General features: G+C 37.5%; 1 protein-coding gene across 1 annotated transcript in view; it reads left to right on the plus strand.

The window, feature by feature from the left end:
* The window catches only part of LOC124156064 (neuroligin-4, X-linked-like), a 913830-nt gene that overhangs the window by 323493 nt on the left and 568646 nt on the right, over positions 1-21691 (plus strand). Inside the window, exons 4-5 of the mRNA XM_046530371.1 lie at positions 9608-11278; positions 13255-13399. Coding sequence (XP_046386327.1) covers positions 10784-11278; positions 13255-13399 — 640 coding nt within the window. The 5' untranslated portion in view covers positions 9608-10783. The remainder of the gene's footprint in view (positions 1-9607; positions 11279-13254; positions 13400-21691) is intronic.

Consider the following 21691-nt stretch of genomic DNA (forward strand, 5'->3'; position numbering starts at 1 on the left):
TTAAATACGAAAATAGAGTCCTTCTCCCCTCGTTTACAGCTTCGATCCACTTCTCTTCCCGCCTACCCTTTATAACTCTCGCGAATCTCGTCCGGTTAATCCGTCCAATGTATAGCGCGATCGATGGTCTGTGCGGTGTGACTCCGCATGTAGCCGGAGGTGTCGAGTAAAACGCTCGCCTCGACACCTGTGCCAGGGACGACTGCCGTCGGGGAGCGCGCACGATTGAGAAGGAAGGTGGTGGGGTAAAAAGCAGTGGCGGATGTTTCAGAGATTTGGACCGGGTTTTTTTTTTCAGACCGTTTTGCAACTGCAGACGTGTCTTATACGCTCTCACGTTTAGTTACTGTGAGCGTGCCTACTTGCCACGCGATGAAAGATCTTGTTCCTCGTCAGCGAAAAACCTTTTCAACATCAAATGATGATGATTTTTCCCCTTCGTTAATACTAATTTAACAATTCATGGAAATTAGTATAAAATAAAGTACTTTATTATTTTCGTACGATTGGTTGCCGTGAGAGTGCCTACCGTGTACGCAATGAAAGAGCTTATTCTTGGTCTGCGAAAAAGTTGTTGGATATGAAATGATGATGATTTTTGCTCTTTGGTAATGCTTACGGCAACTGTAAATAAAAAATGCAATAAAAACTGCAATACAAAATATAATTTCCTTAATAAGGTGAGGAAAAGAACCTCGCTGATCTATAAATGAAAACATGTAGGTCTTCTGCCTCACTGAGGACGGAAACTCAATATGGGAATAGGAAAAGGCTGCGGTTATTAGTTCATTGAGCCTCAAAACTCCACCATAACAGATGGAGTACCTAAAGGATTGGTATTTATCCTCTATCCAGTATGTTGGTCTTCCATTTCCGTTGGCAAAGTAGACATGAAAGCTTTAATTTTTACGTCACTTTTAGAATAGTTAAAATTGAACTGAATTGCCGGTCTTAGAGGCGGTGGGATGCCTTTCATGTGATCCCTCTGGACGCTGATTAAAATCCTGCCTAGATAAATTTACATCGCCAGTTGCATGGAAAAGATAGTATTCATCCTCGTTTTAATATTTCTCATCATTAGTTCGTTATCAGTGTTGAAAAACTAGGTGTAATGTAGGATAGAATTTTATCGTCAAAGTAGCTAGTTACTTGTCGAATGTATGAGAACGATTTTATTTACCAAAGTTTTAATGTTAGTACGTGAAAATAGAAAAATAGAAAAAAAATAATTAAAGGCAATTGACAATATAAATAAAATTACTCGAAAATCCGAGAATAGTTTACTAGTTTATTTTGTTTTACCTCACAGAATGGTGCTGAGGTTGAACTTTATCTATTCCGATTCCTCTTCTTAGGCCATTTCAGTAGGTTTAAGGTTATAATAGCCCTCACTTCTATTGAAATTTCAATGAAGAAGCCGTAAAGGCTCTAAGATGCGAGTTGGCTTCAGTAGGGTGAGCTGCGGTGAAAGGATTAAAAGGGTTTTGCTGATAAAAGGATGTGGTTTTGCGTTAATAATGATAATTAATGACAATTATAAATAGTTCAGAGTTTCTTCCATGAGTATATATTTAGTTTAATACCCAAAAGTAATGAATATTTGGAATACAGACTTGATTTATGTCACTATCGGCAGCAGCGGTGATGGGAAATGATCATTGAGATTTTTGCGGGGTTGTGTCGTTGATGTGATGAGAGTAATTTGTGAATGATCGATTTTATGAAAAATGTAGGGAATAGTTCTTTAAAGATAATGCAAGCTTTATTTAAAGTCTTTATGTATTCATTTACCCCTGATCTTCGATAAACTTATACCAAATACCAAAGGTTATGAAATATAAAATTACCAAGCTTTTTGTACCTATGTAAACGATCAGTTTCAGGTGAACATCTACTTATTTGAAAAGGATTTAATTACTGAATGTTAACCAAGAGTATATAACTAGGATGTGGGTTCAATTTGAGTGGAATGAACGTGAAAATGGGGAATAGAAAACTCAGACTTAGCGGACAAAAACTAACTAGCCTCGACCCAAGTTTACCGGCGACGCACTTGGCCGGTGCGAATTGGATCACTCCCCCGATACCTGCTGGCTGGCTTTTGCTGAATAGGTACGGAGAGCAAGAGGGAGCGTGCATGTATGACTGTCTGTCTGGGTGGAAGGAAACTAAAGAACGAAAAAAAGCGTCGCACCGCATTCGGCGCGAAAGAAAGGCCTTAGTGGGCGAGGGGACTGGTGCCAGTTGACCCAAATAGAAGTCTCGTTCAACTTGTTTTAATCTCAGCCTCCCTGTCGCGCTGCTGCCGCTGGCGTGATCCACACGTTGGCGCCAGTTGGAGGGAAAAACTTCTGATTCCCACGGGAGGGCGTATCAGCCCGACTGTGTGTGTTCGCGAGTACAAGTGCGTTTGAATCACTGCCGTGACACCAATGACCGTCTGGTCTCTTCTTTCTCACTCAATGCGACGCCAACATTTGCGGGCAATCCTTTTTAAGCCCGCCCTTTCCAAATCACCAGCCTCTCTATCCGTCCGCGGTTCTAACACCTGCGTTTGCCCTCCATTGATGACTCAAATGGACTTTATCACACGCGAATATGCCGCATCCACTCTCATTTTCGAACGCATAATTCTACTATGTGTTGCAAAATTCTGTCAACTGAGTTTCAAGATCAATATTTCAAAGAACGCTTTTTATATTCTGAAACAAAGTAGGTCGTATGAAAGCTCATTTATCTCTGCGTTGACTTATTATGTGCAAACTTTAAATTTTGGTGTCAATAAGTATTGAAATATACGCTCAGAAACGTTATTTTGGAGCATATATCTGTTTTTTGCACGCATGCATCATGTTTGCAGTTTCATATCGGCAAATCAGTGATATTTCCTCTTTGCATATTGTAAATGAATGCTTTCACAACAGTTATATTTGGTTATTGTGTTCATCAGTTTATCATTAACATAGTAAAAATAACATTTATATCAATAACTAAAATACCTATTAACACAATAATGTAAGTCTTTGTAACACCATTTTTAAAGGCTTAAGATGCAATATATGTAAAGATATACATTTGATATCGCAATAAATTTAGCTGCTACATAGCTGTAAATACGATACAACCGTGTGGCAACCAGAAGAATTGGCCAAAATTGTAGCTGGGGGTAAAATTAAATAAAAAACATTTGCATGTCATCAAAATACCAGACTTTAAAGAGCTTAAATATATTTTACTTTACTTTTTTAAACCGAATGGATGGTCTTTGAGATATCGGTCATTAAAACTGTGGCACAGAATTTTGCAGCAAATGGTAGGCTTCATCAGTCAACTTACGATTTTTCCCTTTTGACTCCTGAATTGTATTTTATCACCTAGGATATGTATTATGTTTTCTATTCCAGGCCATTCATCGGTGGCGTTTTTCCCTTTTATTGCCCAAGAGAGTTTTCTGAGGAGAAAGTTATTAGTTAATAGTCTATTAAAGATTTGCTATAATTTTCATACTCAGACCCCGTGGGGACGAACAAGGAGCTAGATTCTTCCTCCAAAGATTCACTAGTTTGCATAAACCATTTTGTTTAAGAAGTGTTTGAGCCTTAAATATTTGTTTATGTGCAGAAGGCTGTTATTATTTTGCTCACCTTTACCATTACTTTCAACAGAATTGCGGAAAACGTGTGTGAATATCTGGAGTTTTTAAGCTGAGAATAGGTGCTTCTATTTAATAATGTGATTTGGGCCATGTCTTTCATTTTTATAATATATGTGCTTCATATTCATAGGAACCTTATGCACTTTTTTATTTATTAAAATATTCTCGATACTTAAAGGATTCATAGTTCAATTAAACAGAAGAACAAGCCGAAAAATTTTACAGAATTTTAGAGCTAATATCTCACATGCAACGGTTTTCCTTTTTCTGAGTAAATAAATACCTAGTTGAATGAAGCTCACAGAATATTTTGTTGATGATTGCAAAAACATAATATGTGGATTGAATCACATTATTTACTCGTGGGTAATGATCATTGAAAAATCCTTCATTAATTTTTAATACATTTAGAAGTCTGTTAACGATTTCTGAGAATACATATTCTTTCACGGAGCGGTTCAAACGAGGAAGCATGAGAATCGTGTATCATCCTTAAATCTTCTTGCGTATGAGTTTCGAATCCATTCTCCTCATGAATTCGTAATAAGCAGTTGATGACTCAATCTCTGTGTCGTCCAATACCTAGTGCGATTTGTTTCCGTGGGGGATGAATCTTGATATTCCAACCGCATACCTCATATCGTTCCTTGTCCCCGCTGGATTACTACCACCGGAGATCAGGCCGATAATTTTTTACTGGGCGAAAATAGGCTTAAACCTAGGAAATTAAGGTCACCTTACCCTTATACCCTCTAGTCGCGGCTTGAATGCCTTCCTTCTCTCCCAACGCGAGGCACGAAATCTTCCAATCACGCCGCAAGCACGCGGGCGCTCATGCATTCACAAGGGGTCGGTTGGTCGGACTGGAGCGGGGTGGTCAGAACCAGCTCGTTACGCGAGCCTTGTGTGCATGGAAGCCCGGTCACCTCCCTCCCAACTTCCCCGTGATGGTGGACCCACTCTTCCGACGTCCACCGAGCTGCCTGCCGCGGGGACTTTAATATCTTCGCGTAAGATTGGACGGGTAATTGGGGAGCTTGCAGCTGCCGCGCGCACGGAGGAGGAGAAGGAACTCCTCGCTCTCGCTTTGTGTTTAGGTATTGCTCTCTTTCTTCGGATCTGCTCTCCCGGGCGGAAGCAGAGATGGGAGAGCTTGGGGTCACGGCGCTGGCGATAATTGAGATCGGTGTCGCCCCGATCGCCCGGTGTCTAATTTCCAGATAATGCCCTCGTAATTGTTGAATCGTTTCGTTCAGGAAGCGTGGCGTGCCGCGAAGGAATTGAATTCTCTCCATTTTTTAACGAATCTTTGACCTTCCACGTAATTAATTATGTTCTCTCTCTGATTTTTTTTACCATTAAGAGAGCTTTTTAATATGTATCCTATCGATTTTATTTGCAATGAGCAAATATTAGAATTTTTATTTTATGATTTATACAAAAGTTCTACTGAATAATGGAGAAGTAATATTTATTTTTTAATTTTAGATTCAATATTGAATTTCAATGATTAACATTAATGTAGCTATAAAATGCAGCATTAAAGGAAAATGTCATCTTTTCAATGGTGAAAATTTTCTCATCTTTTTTTATGTTGTAATTTGAACTCTTTATGGGAAGAAAGAAAAAAGTCATAAATGCATTTCAATGAGACCTAATTATGTACAAATATACGTGAGGATGGAAATTATGGAGATTTCAATTTCTACTTTAATTCATTTTTGAATTTCAACAATGTAAAACATTGATTGGATAATGTGGAAAACTCGCGCATCTGTCCTGTAGTGGATGCATATTGATATCGCAGTCTAGTACTTATGAGATTTATCTAATGGTTCAAAAGGCTAGCAATAAGAAATACAAGGAGACGCAAATAATGGAGGTTGAAATCTCAATAGGAAAATAATTGAAGAGAACGCCAGGAACTAGTGGGCAAAATTAAACGGGAGAATAGGGTACTTGAGACTTCAGAAGGGTGGGAGATGGTTAAAACCGGATAAATTACGCAGAAAAGAGGATAGGAATAGACACGTACATTCGATTTGGCTGAGAATAAGAATGGAGAGGGTGACATTGGATGGGGTGACACAGGGGTGAGGTAGTGCTAGAAATAGTGAACGAATGGATGAAAAAAAACCAGAGGATTTACGGAATAGATAGGTGGTTTGGATGGAGCGAGTACTAGATGGGAGAGGGATTTAAAAGCTGTTTTGAAGGGGAAATTGTTAGGTAAGCGGGGAAGAAGATGATCAGGTTAATATTTATAGATGTAATGAAAGCAAAGAGGCCTTATTGTGAATTGCGAAGGGAACTTGAGTAAATAATAAAATAACAAAACAAAAATATACATACAAAACAAAACACACAAAACAAATAAAAAAAATACTCAATTTAAACCTGGTTTCAACGTTGCCCATCTTTATTAAAGTTGAGAACTGGGTCGCCAAATTATTCGAATAGTAATTTTCGGAAGGAAAATGTGATGATATCGAATGGCGTATGTTACGGATTTTTGAGAGATTGCATCTGGATCTAAGGTAAATTTGAGTAAGGTGAAAAAGGAAGGAATGATTGAACAATAACCAGGACTATAGGTGACACAGCGGTTTTAAATCGAAAAATACTGGCCTAAATAAATTTATTTTTGTGTCACCCAACTTAGCAAATATAAAAGCTGTTTTCTTATATGTTTTATCTCCTAAATCTGCTTTTGAAAACATTTTTAAAAAATTATTTAACCCTCTATTCCAAGATATTTTTTTTCTTGACATCTTTTATAGTTTGTTTGGAATTGTTCAGTGTAACCTAACCAATAAAAATAGTTCCTGTAATTCCAAGTTTAATGGATTGCACACATAAGCACCTTAGTTAAAGGGACCAATTAGTAAATAAATTTAGTAGGTCATATCTTCTAGAATATGATTAGGCCATGTTATGCTTCTAATTAAATTCTATATCCAATTTTTTGCCAGCCCTTATTCATTTTGGACCATTCTGAGCCGTCGAAGTCGTACTATTAGAGAATATATTGGCATTTTAAAAGGAGACCAAAGTAATGACTATTTTACCTCCTAATCATTGAACAATAACTGTACCATGAGTGCCATCGTCATTACTCTCATTGAAGTACCCGCGTATACATGAATAGCCAGTTTTGTGATATGAACTTGAGCTCTTAGGCTGGATTGCCAATAAAAATGCATTCCGAAGATATGTATACCAACTGCATTCAACTTCATGTTATCTACTTTCTGAAAAATGCTTTACTTACCGTTAAAAGTTGATAATCGATTCTAAAACTTTCAGTGTTATTAATTTGATCTATAACGACTTCAAAAGTAATATTATTTTTTTATATATGGCGTAAAATTGTTTACTATGCTGATACTAATTGTTTATTAAAGCTAGTATCATGAGTCTAGGCTTGAATAAATTGATGTGATGCTCTAGATAAATTTGGTAAATAATATTCATATATTAGTCTTACTCATAAAGTGTTGAGGGTAAATATATTCATGATTCTAGTTAACTTTCCTTAACAATATTCGTAAAAAGTGATGTAACTCCAATGAGCATACTTAATCCGATAAGCTCATTTTTCCATATATTAATAGCTGTAGAAAAAGCTAATTTTTACGAAAAGTTAGGTTAAAAATATTCTGAAATTTCTTTGGAATTTTTTGATTTGGCTCCTTAAATGACATTTTACTAAGCACTTCCGGCCTATCGAGATCGGGTGCTCAGTTAAATTGAAGTATGTTTTTAAAATTGAATTTTATCGTTTGCAATATGATTCCACACAAATTTGTAGAGGATAATTTCTTGGTTAGTTTGAAGTCATTTATATTTTTTTTGTAATCCAAAATGATCCCTCATAATTAATGAATGTCAGATATTATCTCAGTTTTACATATAAATAAACTCATTTATAGCAATCAATACTTTTTAATGTGCAGCTCTTCCGTTTCCGCTCATGATATTCGGCTATATTTAATCATAATGGGGATTTGGATTGGATGTTATTCTCCCCCAAAGCGCATTGCCCATGTGCAATTTCTACAAATAGAAAAAAATTGATTCTGTCAAAAAATTACCATTAATTTTGGAGTGAGTCTTTTGTGGTTAACATGATCACTAATGTTTGGATGTGATGGGGTAGAAAAAGTAGGCGTACAAATCATACAATGTTTTTCATAAAATCAATTCTCAGCCTTTTCAAAATAAGCTTGAGCTATCCGTTGAAGGAGCAAAAACGTTGGGAAAATGAAGAACTTTGGCTATCATTAGATTAAAATTATACAAATATTATATAAGTATTGCAAATTAATTTCTTATTCGCTTGAATAATTATTTAATGTGGCAAGGTATCTTTCGATTTAACAAATAATTTGTCTAAAAAATCACTAGTGAATTATGACTATTTTACTTGAGGCAATGAATTATTTCACTAAAAGGTATTTTAGACTGTAAAACTATTACACGAGGACTAAAAATTTCCCTACTTCACGTTCGATACTTAGGTTCCCAAAGAAGAGATCTCTCTTTATTGAACGAATGCTGAATGTTTATGAGTAGTAATGCGGCGATCAAATTCAAACCTCACAGTTTTCTTAATTAATCACCCTTGTGCGTAAATTACGCCGATTTAATTATCTTTCCTTCTCGATGGCTCTCCAGAGACGTTTATAAAACGCACTTCCCATTAAATGGCAGCCGTTTATTTTTGACTCTCCCATTTCTATGTGAGACTGCGCGTTTCCTGGTTGTTGCCCTCTCAAGGTGACAGACTTCAAAGAGGGACAAGGGAACGCGAAGGAGAAGGAAAAATACCGTGTGAGATGTAAAAGTAGAAAAAAGGGGACGGTGGTGGTGTTGGTCAGGGTGAGGAGTGAATTTTTTAAGCCCGTGTGCATAAGTTTTATGGCTAGAGAGGGTTTCTTCCGACTCCCTTCCCTTCTTGGATCCTTGAACCGCTAGGTGCGTGCTTACTTCACCATCGTGGGATAAAGCGACGAGAGGGAACGCCGTCCTCCATCGTAGGAGAAGAAGTAATTCTCAAACCTCGAGGGCGTCAGGCAGGAAATTGAGCCCCTAATGAGTATGCGGCACTTGACTCTGTGAGACTTGCCTCATGAAAGGCGAGGTTCATGGTGGGAGAGGATTAAAAATAGCGAGCTTAATTTTTCGGTGCCCCTTTTCGTAGGAGTAATTAATTTTCAGGAATGTGAAAGTGTCCAGAATGGAATAAAACTTTTCCTTGTTTGAGACTTAACTTGCACAATTTAACCCGGATAAAAATTCCGGTGGCATAATCGGTATAGATAAATTGCCGGATAAGTAGTTTCATTTCCCTGGATGTGTCTTGAGATTTCAACTCTCCCATACCACTTAAGCGTTCACGGTCTCAGCATAGTGGTAAGGGTATCACAGTTTCATTAAGAGCATTAAATTAAAAATACCGACCAAAATATACGCCTTGCGTTCCTTTTAATCCTAGTATTGAAGTTTAATCAGTCATTAAATCCGAAACCCCCTAATTTCTGGTTGAAACTAATATTTTAGGCGCATTATTGTAGCAGTGTGGAAATATTTTATTTTATTTTTTCATTCATTTCCTTGATGTCGATTAAAAAACTTGTGTTTACGTTTATACGAATAAACCTTAATTTTTTCCTTATTTTTATTGATGCTTTATTTGGACGAATTCGTTTTATTGGTGTAGGAATGCAATACTCTGTACTTCCCACACCATCCAATGCATCATATAATTAACATTGACCCTGATTTTATGCATGGGTTCCTAATATTATGCTCAAATATGCAGTGCAAAGAATATTTACCCAAGCTTTCACGTTTTGAGGGGGAAAACTGAATTACATGGAAGAGATATGCTAAGCTGTAATTGGCAAGGGAAATTAATTTTTTTTAATGTCTCCTTTAATTAATTTGCAGAAAACGGTGATGAGAGACCTCCCGCTTTAAAGCCCTCGGCACACTGCGATCCCCAGTTATCTTCGCCAAGGACGAGGAAGCTGTTGGGGACGATTAATGAAAGACGGAGCGGGCGCACGACCGTCGCGTCGTGAGCTATCCTAATCTGCTATGTGCCCATCATCGACGGACTGAAGAAGAGCCTGGAATTAGACTGCAAGAACGAACCTTATAATTAGTGAGGATATTATCCCCAGCACCAGCAGGCATTACGTATCCTGCACGGACTACTCCAACTCAATCTACAATGTGTTTTAGTTTGTATTCAAATTTTCTCTAAGTAAAAGGAGTACGCACTTATCAATCATATACGTGACTCTATTAGGAGCATGGAAACGACAGTTGTGCAATGTTGGTGCAACATTTAATGCTAAGTCAAAGTGACTACGTTACGCTTCGTTTGCAATGGTGGAGTGGGTTGCAAGTATCGGAGAGGTAGAATAGAGTCGGGCACCTTTGAATGAAAACCAGTGCAACTGCTAATTTCAGTTTTGAAATGTGTGTGACAATTTTTCCTTTAACTCATATTCAAATCATTGAGAGCAATACACTCATATTGGCGTGAGCGGTGACCTAAAGGTAGCTGGAGAAATCTGGAAAATATCTTACAAGTGTGACGTGGTTGTGATAACGTAGATTTTGTGACGTGATTGAGGAAATTTAGAGATTTAGTTTCCTATTGAGAAGATAAGTGAAGATTTGGAAGCATTTTATTTGGATTAACCATATTCTAACATTTTTACGGCTGATATCAAAGATTTAACGCCTCCTTTTTGCAGGTGGTGCTTTGTAACACCAGTGATCTTGTATTTATTTTTATAAAAAGTTCCGCTGAACTCCTTGGACAATAGTTTTCCTGGCAACTTCTTTTCACATAGTTGAGAGGGATAGATTTCATGCACTGAAACATTGATATTAAAATTTTCACGGGAGATTTTCACTCTCAAGGATAAAGTATCGTGTGCTGCCACTATTCCTGTTTCAATTTTTGATAGTGACTCTGAACTCGGCATAATTGCATTTTTCCCATCTTTGAGTCGCAAACACTTGATGACTCCTCCCTCCCCCTCTAAGGTCCTCCAACCTGGTGGCGGTCTATCAGCCTGAATTCCCGGGAGCGAATATGTGGCGCCGGAAATGCGAGTCCCGGGTAGCGATCGGCGTCCCCCATCCTCTGACGCCGCCCTCTTCCTCATCGCCCTTCTCCTCCTGCCCCTGCCCATGCCACTGCCGTCGGCCGCCAGGGCCCTGGCGCCCTCCGCACGACCACCACCGCCCCCGACCAATTCCCCGAACCAGCACACGAGGAGGGCCCACGCCCCCGGTCAGCACCAGCAGAACTCCCACCACGGCACCCGGCAGTCGCCTAGAGTGGTGCAGACGCAGAGCGGGGCCCTACGCGGGATCGTGCTCGAGCTGAGGGGCCTCGGAGTCAGGGCCGGCCTCTCATCGGGCCGCTCGCAGCAGGGGCAGCAGGGAGTGCAGGTGCCCCCCTTGGAGTCCGTGGAGGCCTTCTGGGGAGTACGATACGCGGAGCCGCCAACGGGGGAACTGAGGTTTGCTCCTCCGCAGCCGGCAAGGAAGTGGGAAGGAATTAAAGTGGCCGATCGATTCGCCCCAGTGTGCCCGCAGGTGGGTTTAAAGCCGTTTTTATATACGGAATATAAGAGTGAGATATTAATAATAATATGTAATAATTTTAATTAATAGAAAGGCACATGTATTTAGTAATTAAATTGCTTAAAGTTTAAGAAATTGCTAAAAATTAGTTTGCAGTTAATAAGTAAAAAGAATTGCATTTAGTTTTGATGAAATATTTTATTTAAATTAATGCAATGGCACAGGCATTTAGTAATGACATAGCTTAAAGTTTAAGAAATTGCCTAAAATTAATTTTTGGTTAATAAGTAAAAAGAATTGCATTAAATTGCATTAAGAATTTTATTATCCATGAAATAAAAGCAAATGGTTTTTGCATAGCCATTCTTCATAGCCATTTATATGAGGGAGTGAGGAGTCAAGGGGTACAATTTTTTTTATAAACATAGTTAGGTAACAAAAATAAAATAAAGAAAACAAGCATAATCAACTAGATATTTAGTATTGCAGCTAATTTTCCTCTTTATGTCAGCACAGAACAGAGACACTCGTTTCCGTAAGCACCTAAGTTTTTGTTCATTACTTCTATCGATTTCTACACCTAACTTTCTATAAAAAGAAGTAAGTTATACCCACCCCTTGGTTTATCTCCCCCTCAATGACTTCTTGTAAGAAATTTGTTTAGTACCAGTTTCGTGAATCAAGTTGTTGTGATTTGATTTTTTGACTAATATTCTTATGTTTTGGAAATCACAACTTTGTATTCAAACTACGCGAATGGGTCAATTATTATAATTGATTGAGATGATACTTGATGCATATTTCTGAAATAAAAGTAGCACCATTAATATGTATCTGACCAATTTGGACTAAATTCACAGGAGTAATTGGCAATATTCTCAAAATTATCTTGGTACGGTTCCCTTATTTTATGTTTGCCTTCACAAATGCTGCGTTACTCAGTATAGCTGTTTCTTACGTCTTAAGATATAGTTTTTCGATGCCAAATCCTTTCAGTCTAAATTTTAATGGATTTCAAAATGCAATGCTTGATTATTGAGGGTTAACTTTCTTTTGAGAGGTTATTTGTGATACATTGATAGCCTTTCCAAGGGAGCAAGATACTATCTAGTCCTTTTATAATGCGTTGCCATGTGATATTGTAACGTATACTATGGGACATGTATTCATCGATTACAGTGTGATATAGTTTTAATTAAATATTTTGTCCATGAAATATCCATAAAATTAGAAAATTCGTTCCTGCTTATGTATCATTTTTTTATTAAATCTAATGAATGTCTTGGTAATCTCTCTCGCAATCTCGTAAGAAGTCTACGCACTGCATTGAATTATGCCCACATTTAATTACTTACGACATTGAGGCAAAGTTGTTATGCAAAATTATTTAGAAGATGTGAATGATTTTTTATATTATGTCATAGCGATTTTCTCCAATTTGTATGTATCATTTCCCTACGGCAGATACGTCCCATTAGTATAACTTGAACCATGGTAACACTGTTTTATTTGTAACGAAGTTAGTAAACGGAGGATAATGGTTATACGGTAAGGAATATTTGTCTATGTGAACTGCTGATAATCTTTCAATGATGATTTTAATTCACTATATTTCCTAATAAATTTTTAGCAGAAATTAACCTATTCGTACGGTGTGTTTAAAGTCATTTATGAAAATAGAAAAGTTTTATCAAATATTTTGTGATACTATAAATGAAGAAATTAAATTCTGAATAACCATTGATAATATTTTATCTTTTGATTGTCTGAGTTATCTCTCTCGTGTATCAGTGGTCCATAATCCTTTAAAATAATGCATATAGTTTATGGGTATTTCAAGCTCTAACTGTAAAATATAATCATGCGACAAATCATTGCGCTGTATTTGGGTCAGAGCACAGAATGAAGGATCCCAGGCGAAAAATTCCCCGCTTGTCATCACTTCTATTATAATGATTTTAATCATCTTTTCGAAATTCTTTCCTCAGAAGTTTCCCGTGGATTTCTCCAACCGCACCGCAGCGCTCGCAATGATGCCTCGGGGTCGTTATCTCAGACTTCGGAGAACCTTGCCGCTGCTAACCAACCAGAGTGAAGACTGCCTCTTCCTCAACATCTACGTACCCGGAGGAGGTGAGTTTCTCGATTGCGAAGTTAAGAAGTTATAATGCTGCAGTGACCCTTTGAATGGACTTCTCGGCAAAACTAGAGAGGGACTCGGTTGAGTTATAGCCAAGATGGTGTTAAATTCTCTCATGCGTATAATTGCGTTATTTCTTCAGCACTTGCAAGTGCACGAGTTTGATGTTATATTTTGAATCCTTTTTGGGTTTCACTTCATACATTTTGGGTTAGGAATTTCTCCTTGATGGGAAATGGATGGGAAATGTCGTGGGAATACTTATCTAATATCATACGGGGAGGGGTGCCGTTGTTCACTGTACTTGCAAAAAATGAAGTCTATCAGAAGCATGGATGATAATTAATTCAGAAAGCCAGCAATTGGAGCGGAAATAAAAATCATTTATCCTTTTAATAATAGATTTTATATGACGGTTGCCACATTACAGCAGGAAAAATCGGTCAAGATCCAGAATAAGACATCTCGCAAGATTATTTCTTTGAGAATATGAAATATTTTAATGTAATATATTATCTACAACTAGGATAACCAAATTTATTACATCATTACATGATTTATTGGTGGTTGTTAAACCAATCAAGTGAAAGCTATATCGATTGTCACATGGCCTAGCCTCGGCTGCTAAATTTATACCGCACGGCGCAACAGCATACATGCATGCATAATTTAGGTAGTTATACTTCATATTTACTTGAACAGTTTCATCCAGCTTTTAATCAATTATTTTAATAATTACTTATAGACTATTGAAAATCATTTCGTTCAAGCATTCTTGTGTTCGTCCGTGTTTACACCCGTAAAGTTACGCACAATCATTACGTGGGAGATAGTATATGGCATATACTGCAGGATACATTTATTAGATTTTTTTCACTCTTCTATTTAGTGTATGTCGTTCGACGATGGTGGTGATGAGGAATTTTCTTTCTTTGATTCTCATGTTATCCCCCTCTAGCTGGAAGATGAATCTTCCTGTTATTTTATATATGGGACCTCGTTATTTAAGAGCCTGAAGCAGTTTGCTGCATGTACCTCGCTTAATGGAATCCGCTGAGTTCTTTCGATATTCGACTTTTATTTTCTAAGAAGCAGAAACTTTAACGTAGTTATGTAACCTTATTTTCAACCGGAAGATGGCGTTTTTGATCATATGGTGATCGATATATACCGCCAGAATATGCATTTATTGGGCCAGGGTTTAGTCTTCGATCTCCTTTCCCTCATACATTTTTGCAAGAATCATGGGACTGTGAAGGATTTTTTTTTGATACTTTGTACAGGCAATGTATTGGCAATTTATTGAAACGAACTAGACGATAGTGCTGTTTTTTATGGGATTATTTTTAAACAAAGTCATCTAGGTTTAATAATAAAGCTATAATTACTCTCCTACAAGATGATGATCAATGTTGCCATATTAAATGATAAAAAGGAATAATTTTATTTGTTTTAAGTGCCAGGTTTGAAATACAATTATTTTATGTGGGAAAATGTTGACATAATTGTTTAATTTTCACCAGAAAAACTAATTTCTCATCGCATTATAAAAAGACAGAGTACTAGTTTTGGGTTTTTAAGCTCAATGCTGTTCAAGTTGTACAGAAACGGGCTGTTTACATTGGATGCTGTAATTTATATTATTGTGCAGTGTTTATGAAGAAGGTTAGGTCTCATGTATTTGTAGTGTTGGACTCTCAGTCCTGTATTTATATTATAAAATTTCATTGACGACTCACGCTAAATATTTACGTTTAATCTTAAAAATATGCATTTCAAATTTTTATTTCTTGAGTGTCTAATAATCTTTTCTCGGAAGCTTAAGTTATGAAGTATATATTCGGATAACATACGCATGGAAATAAAAGGTACTCTTTGACTGAGGATTGTGTGAATTTCTGAATTGTGGTTGTCTGCAATGCTCCGAGATTGTCATGAATCTCCTAAACGGAGTTTTCTCTTTTCGATAAACCCATACGAATGATGGTAGCCATCTTCTTGTTGATTATGGAATGACGGCAAAGTATCTTCTTTTAAATCTAACCGGAGATTCATTAATATCATTTATCCGTTGTGTTTTTTTTTCAGAATCCATTATTTCATCACTCAGGGCGTCGCAGAGATAAGTGCTGTAGTTTTCCATGACATATCAGTCACCATAACTTATCGTTACTTCATTCACACTGTCATGGATCATTACTTTATTTTATTATCTTCTATAGAGTATAGGCCGTTCAACGTATTTTCGGATGCTAAAATCACCAGTTATCGTGGTGAACCATTTTTTTCGAATTTCCGTCCGATATTCTGGGAAAAGCTAAATTTATCTTGTCTAGTTAATAGATAATTGGTTGTAATGAATCATTTTTAAAATCGTTGGAATTGAGGTTTAATTAGACATTCGAGCTATTTAGGAATTAAATATCAGCTTTTTCAATCCTTTAACAGTAGCTGTACTCCAAAACATTTTTAGAAAGTACTTGTCTTCATGCAAAGTCCTCAATCCACAGCTCCCGTGCCTTACATGGCCATTCAAAAAAATCTCGTCAAATATGAAGTATACCTACCTTGTCTTTCAGCTATCTAGGAAATGGATGAAGGTAGAGATGGCATGCCTCAAGTTCAGCACGACTTTAACATTCATAAAAGTACATGACTACAAATGGTCTTTTCGCCTCAATTAGAATTACCCGCTTGAAAATAAATTTATTGGGCTTAAAATTGCTCTCCACCCCTGGTAAAGAGCAAATGTTGAGAAATGAAAGGTAATCATCTATCTTACAGCTTAGTTTATTGCGATGTAAGGGTTTGTTTGGTAATAGTTATGGATTAGTCATATCAAACCCCAATAGTTCATAGAAATGTTATGGAGTCGCTGGAGGTGGTGTTTTCATAAATTATCTCTACAGCATCCTCTGTTTCAAGAGGGCAGAATATCTTTAGCACTAGTTTATTTAAGTCTGGCCATTTTTTGGAAAATCCGTTTAACTTTTAGGTAGTCGTCTTACTTTAACCTGCTTCTGCATAGTTAATTTTTAGAATAGCTACAAATATGTTTGCAGAAATTTTTTTCTTTTTGACAAAAGTTGAATTTGTTTCTTTTTTCAGAATATTTTTAGTAATCTTTTTAATATTTACGGCACCTTCCCGAAATTGGTAAATGATTTACATTTGGCGAGGGAGTCAAATGGTATTTTCAAGTCATGGTTTTCGGTTTGGGAAAATTGTTCATATTACTTTTTTATTGTTAGATCATACTTTGACCTGAGGGCCTACTTTGCATTTACCTTTCTCTATGATTAGTACCGTTGTGATTAAAGACTTAAGTTCCCAATTTGCTAACTAGAGAACCAGATGCAAACGTCGATGAACCATGCCATCTCGTGATTCCCAATCCAGACATTTTCGATACTTCTTCACGTTTCCTGTCCTGAGGGAGGAGCAAAGGCGTCCATAAAGTTCTCTCTCTCTCTCTCTCTCTCTTACTCGTTTTCCCAAAGGAATAAATTCCATTCCATTCCTTCATTCGCCTGAAAGGTTTGGAAATGAACGGAGGAGCCCTATCGAACGACTCCACGTATGTGCGTAAACATTTTTTGCGCATTTTTGTGTTTGGATATTTTCCCGTCTTCGTGAGTGGGAATTGGGATTCGCAATCGATTCTTGAGTATTTATATTCGCTCTGAATTTATTACTTAGTACTTACATTATTAATTGCTCGTGCGCTATCCCATCCATTTCTTCAAAATGACCCGTGTACCGAGTGACTTTTGGTTAATATGCTATGAGCGCAGAGTACCCAACTTTAAATGAATTTAGTAAGGATTTTTACCATTTCAGTAGTGAGAAATAGAATGCAGTGAATATGTCTCTTAGGTAATCAAGGGGTATTGAACCGAAAACATTCGTGTGGAAGGCTGTTTATTATTATTCGTGAGAAAAACTTCTTCGCAAGTATATAAGTTTCACAGTAAATTTTGTTTTTTGAATATCTGAGCGTTTTTCAATACAACTAACTAGAAACGGTGAGTGGTATTATTTATAGAGTAAATATTAGTTTTTAAAACAACCAGTATATATGAAATTATCAATAGCTAGGTAAAAATTTTTTTGGAACATAGTTAGCTATGAAAAATTTGTCTGTTTGAATAGCGAAAAAGCCTTCACGTCGAAAAACATATAAATAAAATATTTTTCACGGAATATATACTAGTGCAAAACAACTACACAAAGATTTACTACTATGTTACTACTTAGTTTAGAATGCTTAGATATTTTAAAAATTAATTCTTTCGGTGTGACTTATGATTTAATAGATCATGATTATTGGACTATTTTCTGATGCTATTAAAAATAGCATTAAAAACCTACCGACAAGTAACTAAAATTTTAATATAAGAGCTAAAACCATTTTTAGGTTTACCAACGTGTCATACCAGTTATTTAAACAGGCCTTGGGGTAGGATACGGAGTACTGGGTTCGTGACTCTATCTGCCATTTTCTCATTTGGTTTCATGCGTGGAAACTAATAACTTGATCCAAGGGCTTGTCGTCACCGACCCAAATTAGGATCAAAATTTCAACTGCTAAATTTTGGACCCTAACAGGGCTCAAACCGGCCTTAATACGCCTGCATTTTAGTGCATAATCCACCTCTCAATCTTATCCCCTGGCGCGCATGAATATTGTATCAGGCTGCAATGCCCAGCGGGTACGCGTCATGGCATGTGGTTCGGTTGGTTACATTCGTAGAGCATCCCGGCTCATGACCAGAAAGGAGGGTGGTATATGTGTGTAGCGTAATGCGTCGTGCTGGAGGAGGTTTTTACCGCACCAAAGAGGCGAGTGTGACGGAATTAATGCTGTACTAATACTTGTCACTCATAGGCGATGGGCGTACCACGTGGATTGTCGTGGGGGCTGTTGTGAGGGACTAAGGCGAGCCTGCATTAGTGGTAGGTGTTTTCGTTTTCTGCTTTTTTTTGTCCTCCCCTAACACTCCCACTCTGCCTTGTTTGATCACGTGTCCGACAAGCCACGGGTCCAAGCTCGTAAAGTTGTGTGGCCCTACGGGTGCCCGCAGTCATACGAATCGGTGTGGGGAATGTTTTGCCGGCGTCATTCAACGGACCGTTATTTGTTCGGCAGTGATTTGAATTCGTTATGGTTTGTACCCTCGCCCTCACCCTCTCTCTCTCTCTCCCTCCCTCTCCCCGCTTGTCTCCATGCCATCATTTACAAACCCGGTAAAAAAAGTGGGTGGACAGCGAATAAAAAAATAAGCGGCGCTTATTCAACCTTCTATTGCTGGATTACCCTTTGCTCTCCATGATTGAGCGGTAAAATACGAAGCGATTGATGTAAGGGGGATTAAAAAAAAGTGGCCAATGCGTTGCCGAAATATTAGTTTGGATTCTTAATCAAATGAAAGGCTGAGACGAAAATTTATATTTCCGCACGAAGGAAAAGCACAATAATGTTTTGTACTCATTTTACATTGGATGGATGAGTTTTTTCATGCGTGGTTGAACCTCGATGATATGCTCTGAATGAAAGGGAAAGTCAGGTAAAAGTTATATTGAAGCATATGGTTAAATTTAACACTTAACAACGCTGTGAAATTACGTGCCTGCCACATAGATGGTCATTTTAGGATAGAAATGATTCCTATTAACTATTTATTATTATCTAGCTGTCGGAAGATAAATTAAGCTCAATGCATATTTGATTTTCACTATGTATTGGCCAAGCCGCCATATTTTTATTGGACCGAATTTTAGCTACTGGGCAAAGAATGGCTAAGAGTGTGTTGGAAAAACATCTCTTTCAGCCACTGGCCACGTTCTGCTTCATGCATGTAGTGTATTCCTGATATCAAACTTGAGTCTACAGTTCGTTTTTCAAGAAAATTATACTCATACTAGATTTTCAATAAACAATTTGTAAAATTTAAGTACCTTAATCGTGATAATTTTACATCCTATGATTTTAGTAATAATTTTTAGTTTTTATTCTCTAATGATTTATTAATCCAAGAGTCCATATCCCAATTACTAAATTATAACCCAAAACGAGACCGGACACAAGATATGTTTGTAAAATTCGCCGTGATATTTTGACATTTTATATCTACCATTTATTTACTCAGGGTTAATTTACTCAAGACTGCACACCTGACGTCTATATCTCATGTAAATTATATGCAGCCGTTACTGATAATATTATTGATTTTTTCCCCGGTTAATTTCAAATCCCTAGTTCTTTCACCTCAGAAGTTTACATCGACAAATTCTTGAGGAAAGGAAAGCTGGAAGCTGGCAATTTTCAATCAGGGGACCCCGATACAGTCAGTGCAAAATTTATTTATGTGCAGGGAATACGTGAAAGTTTGCCCAAATCACTCCCATTTCGTCGACAAGACTTTAATGTTATGCGTGTTGAAGCGGTGAGAGTTTGGCTTGTCGCTGGGTATAAGAGCTGGAATATTTGCCTTAAATATCCATTAATGCCTATAGGCAGCACGAATCCATGCCGACAAAGACACGGGGTTTGTATAAAAGCAGATACCTTGCAAGAGATGGACCGCATGCATACGGAATGAGGGGAGTTGCAACGTATCGTACCCGGGAAAGGGGTGAGGGGGAATTAAGCTGACTTCTCCGTTGGCGATTAATACCCTCCCTTGCACCTTCAACACTGCCTTTCACCCCTCAATACTGTCCATGCCCCTCGATACTTGATCTTCCAATCTTGTGTCTCATCCATATTGTGCTCCTCGTACATGATCATCGGTTTGGACTATCGCATCATCTTGGGGATCAAAGTATTCACTCTGGGGTCCTTATTAAGGGAACGCATCATTTTTGACTGATCATATTTCGTCTTTTTTCACTGCAAAATACTCTTTTTTTAAGTTACCTAACCATCGAAACACTGCATGTTACTTTGTACGCAGTCTCGCGCACGGAGACAATTTCACGCTAAGGATGAAATTCGCCATAAAAAAACATCAATTAGCTTAGACGGGATTCGAACGCGGATCTCAGGATTTCAGGTCAAGTGTACTACCAGTTATATCATCCTGCCGAGAAGAAATGGTGTTACTGATAACATACCTGACAGGTAGTTGGGAGATACGGTTTTGAATACCAGATGAGTCAAATAATTTTTGCATGGGAATTTAGATCACTCGAATTAATCAATCACATTGACATCTTCGTGATACATTAAATCGCTCTTTTTTACGTTTTCCATATTCTCAAGCATAACAACTTTTGCATCTGGGAAAATACGTGGGTCAAATTTTCAAATTTGAGATGCAGGCAGATTTAAAAATTTTACCTCATTTATAACGGATCTAATGTTATGTCCAGAAAATTTTGGAATCTCAAAATATGTTTTAAGCGCGTATCTCTAAGACTGGGGATGGTGTGGGGCTAGTTTAGGCTTCCCAACCAGGCGGTCTGGGTTCAAATGCTGGCGGTGGCAGAGGAAAAATGAGTTAATCAGTACTATTGCATATTTGTCAGTATACTTTCTTTATTTAATGTCAGCATACATGTTTTATTTAATAATGTATGTCTAATAAGAATAAAAAATTATCAAAATCTACTGGTTATAACGTTCAATCAATCTTTAAAAATACCAAAGTACCTCTCAATTCTGGTATTGATGCAATTCCCGGGAAAACCTCGTATAGGCCTTACGCGATGGGTATGTTATATTGTGACCAGCTATTTATGCTCACATCTACGAGAACCATATGACTGGGCTTGGTGGGCTCGGCGGCATAGTGAAATATCTCCACCTGCCAGTCCTTGACGTAACGGAATTGGGGAAAGGAATGTCAGGCTGACGTTACCCTGCGTAAATGCGTGTGCTTATGTTAAATGGTAGTGGATGCGTAGGTAGGAATGAAAAATTTCGAAGTGAAGTTGAATGGAAGGATGCAAGTATTTATTCAATGCATTCATATGAAATTCTTATCGCCAAGGCTTAACTATCAAATATGCCGATAGCCATGGCTTTGCGATGATCGAGTGGGTAAATAGATATATGAGTCGTGACACGGCTTTCTTCATGTGAACGAAATCTAAATGTGAACTTCTGATAATATATTTTATTTCTCAAAGCAGAGTTGGGGTGCATATTTTTATTTCAATGTTGACTCCTACAGAATTATAAATCTAAATTTAACGCCCCAAGGGTCAATTATTTGTAAAATCAGAATGTATTGACCCCGTTGATTATTTGATACTTACGGGGAGCAGGGTACCACTGACAG

This window comes from Ischnura elegans, chromosome 3 (assembly GCF_921293095.1).
Source record: "Ischnura elegans chromosome 3, ioIscEleg1.1, whole genome shotgun sequence".
Classification (NCBI taxonomy): domain Eukaryota; kingdom Metazoa; phylum Arthropoda; class Insecta; order Odonata; family Coenagrionidae; genus Ischnura; species Ischnura elegans.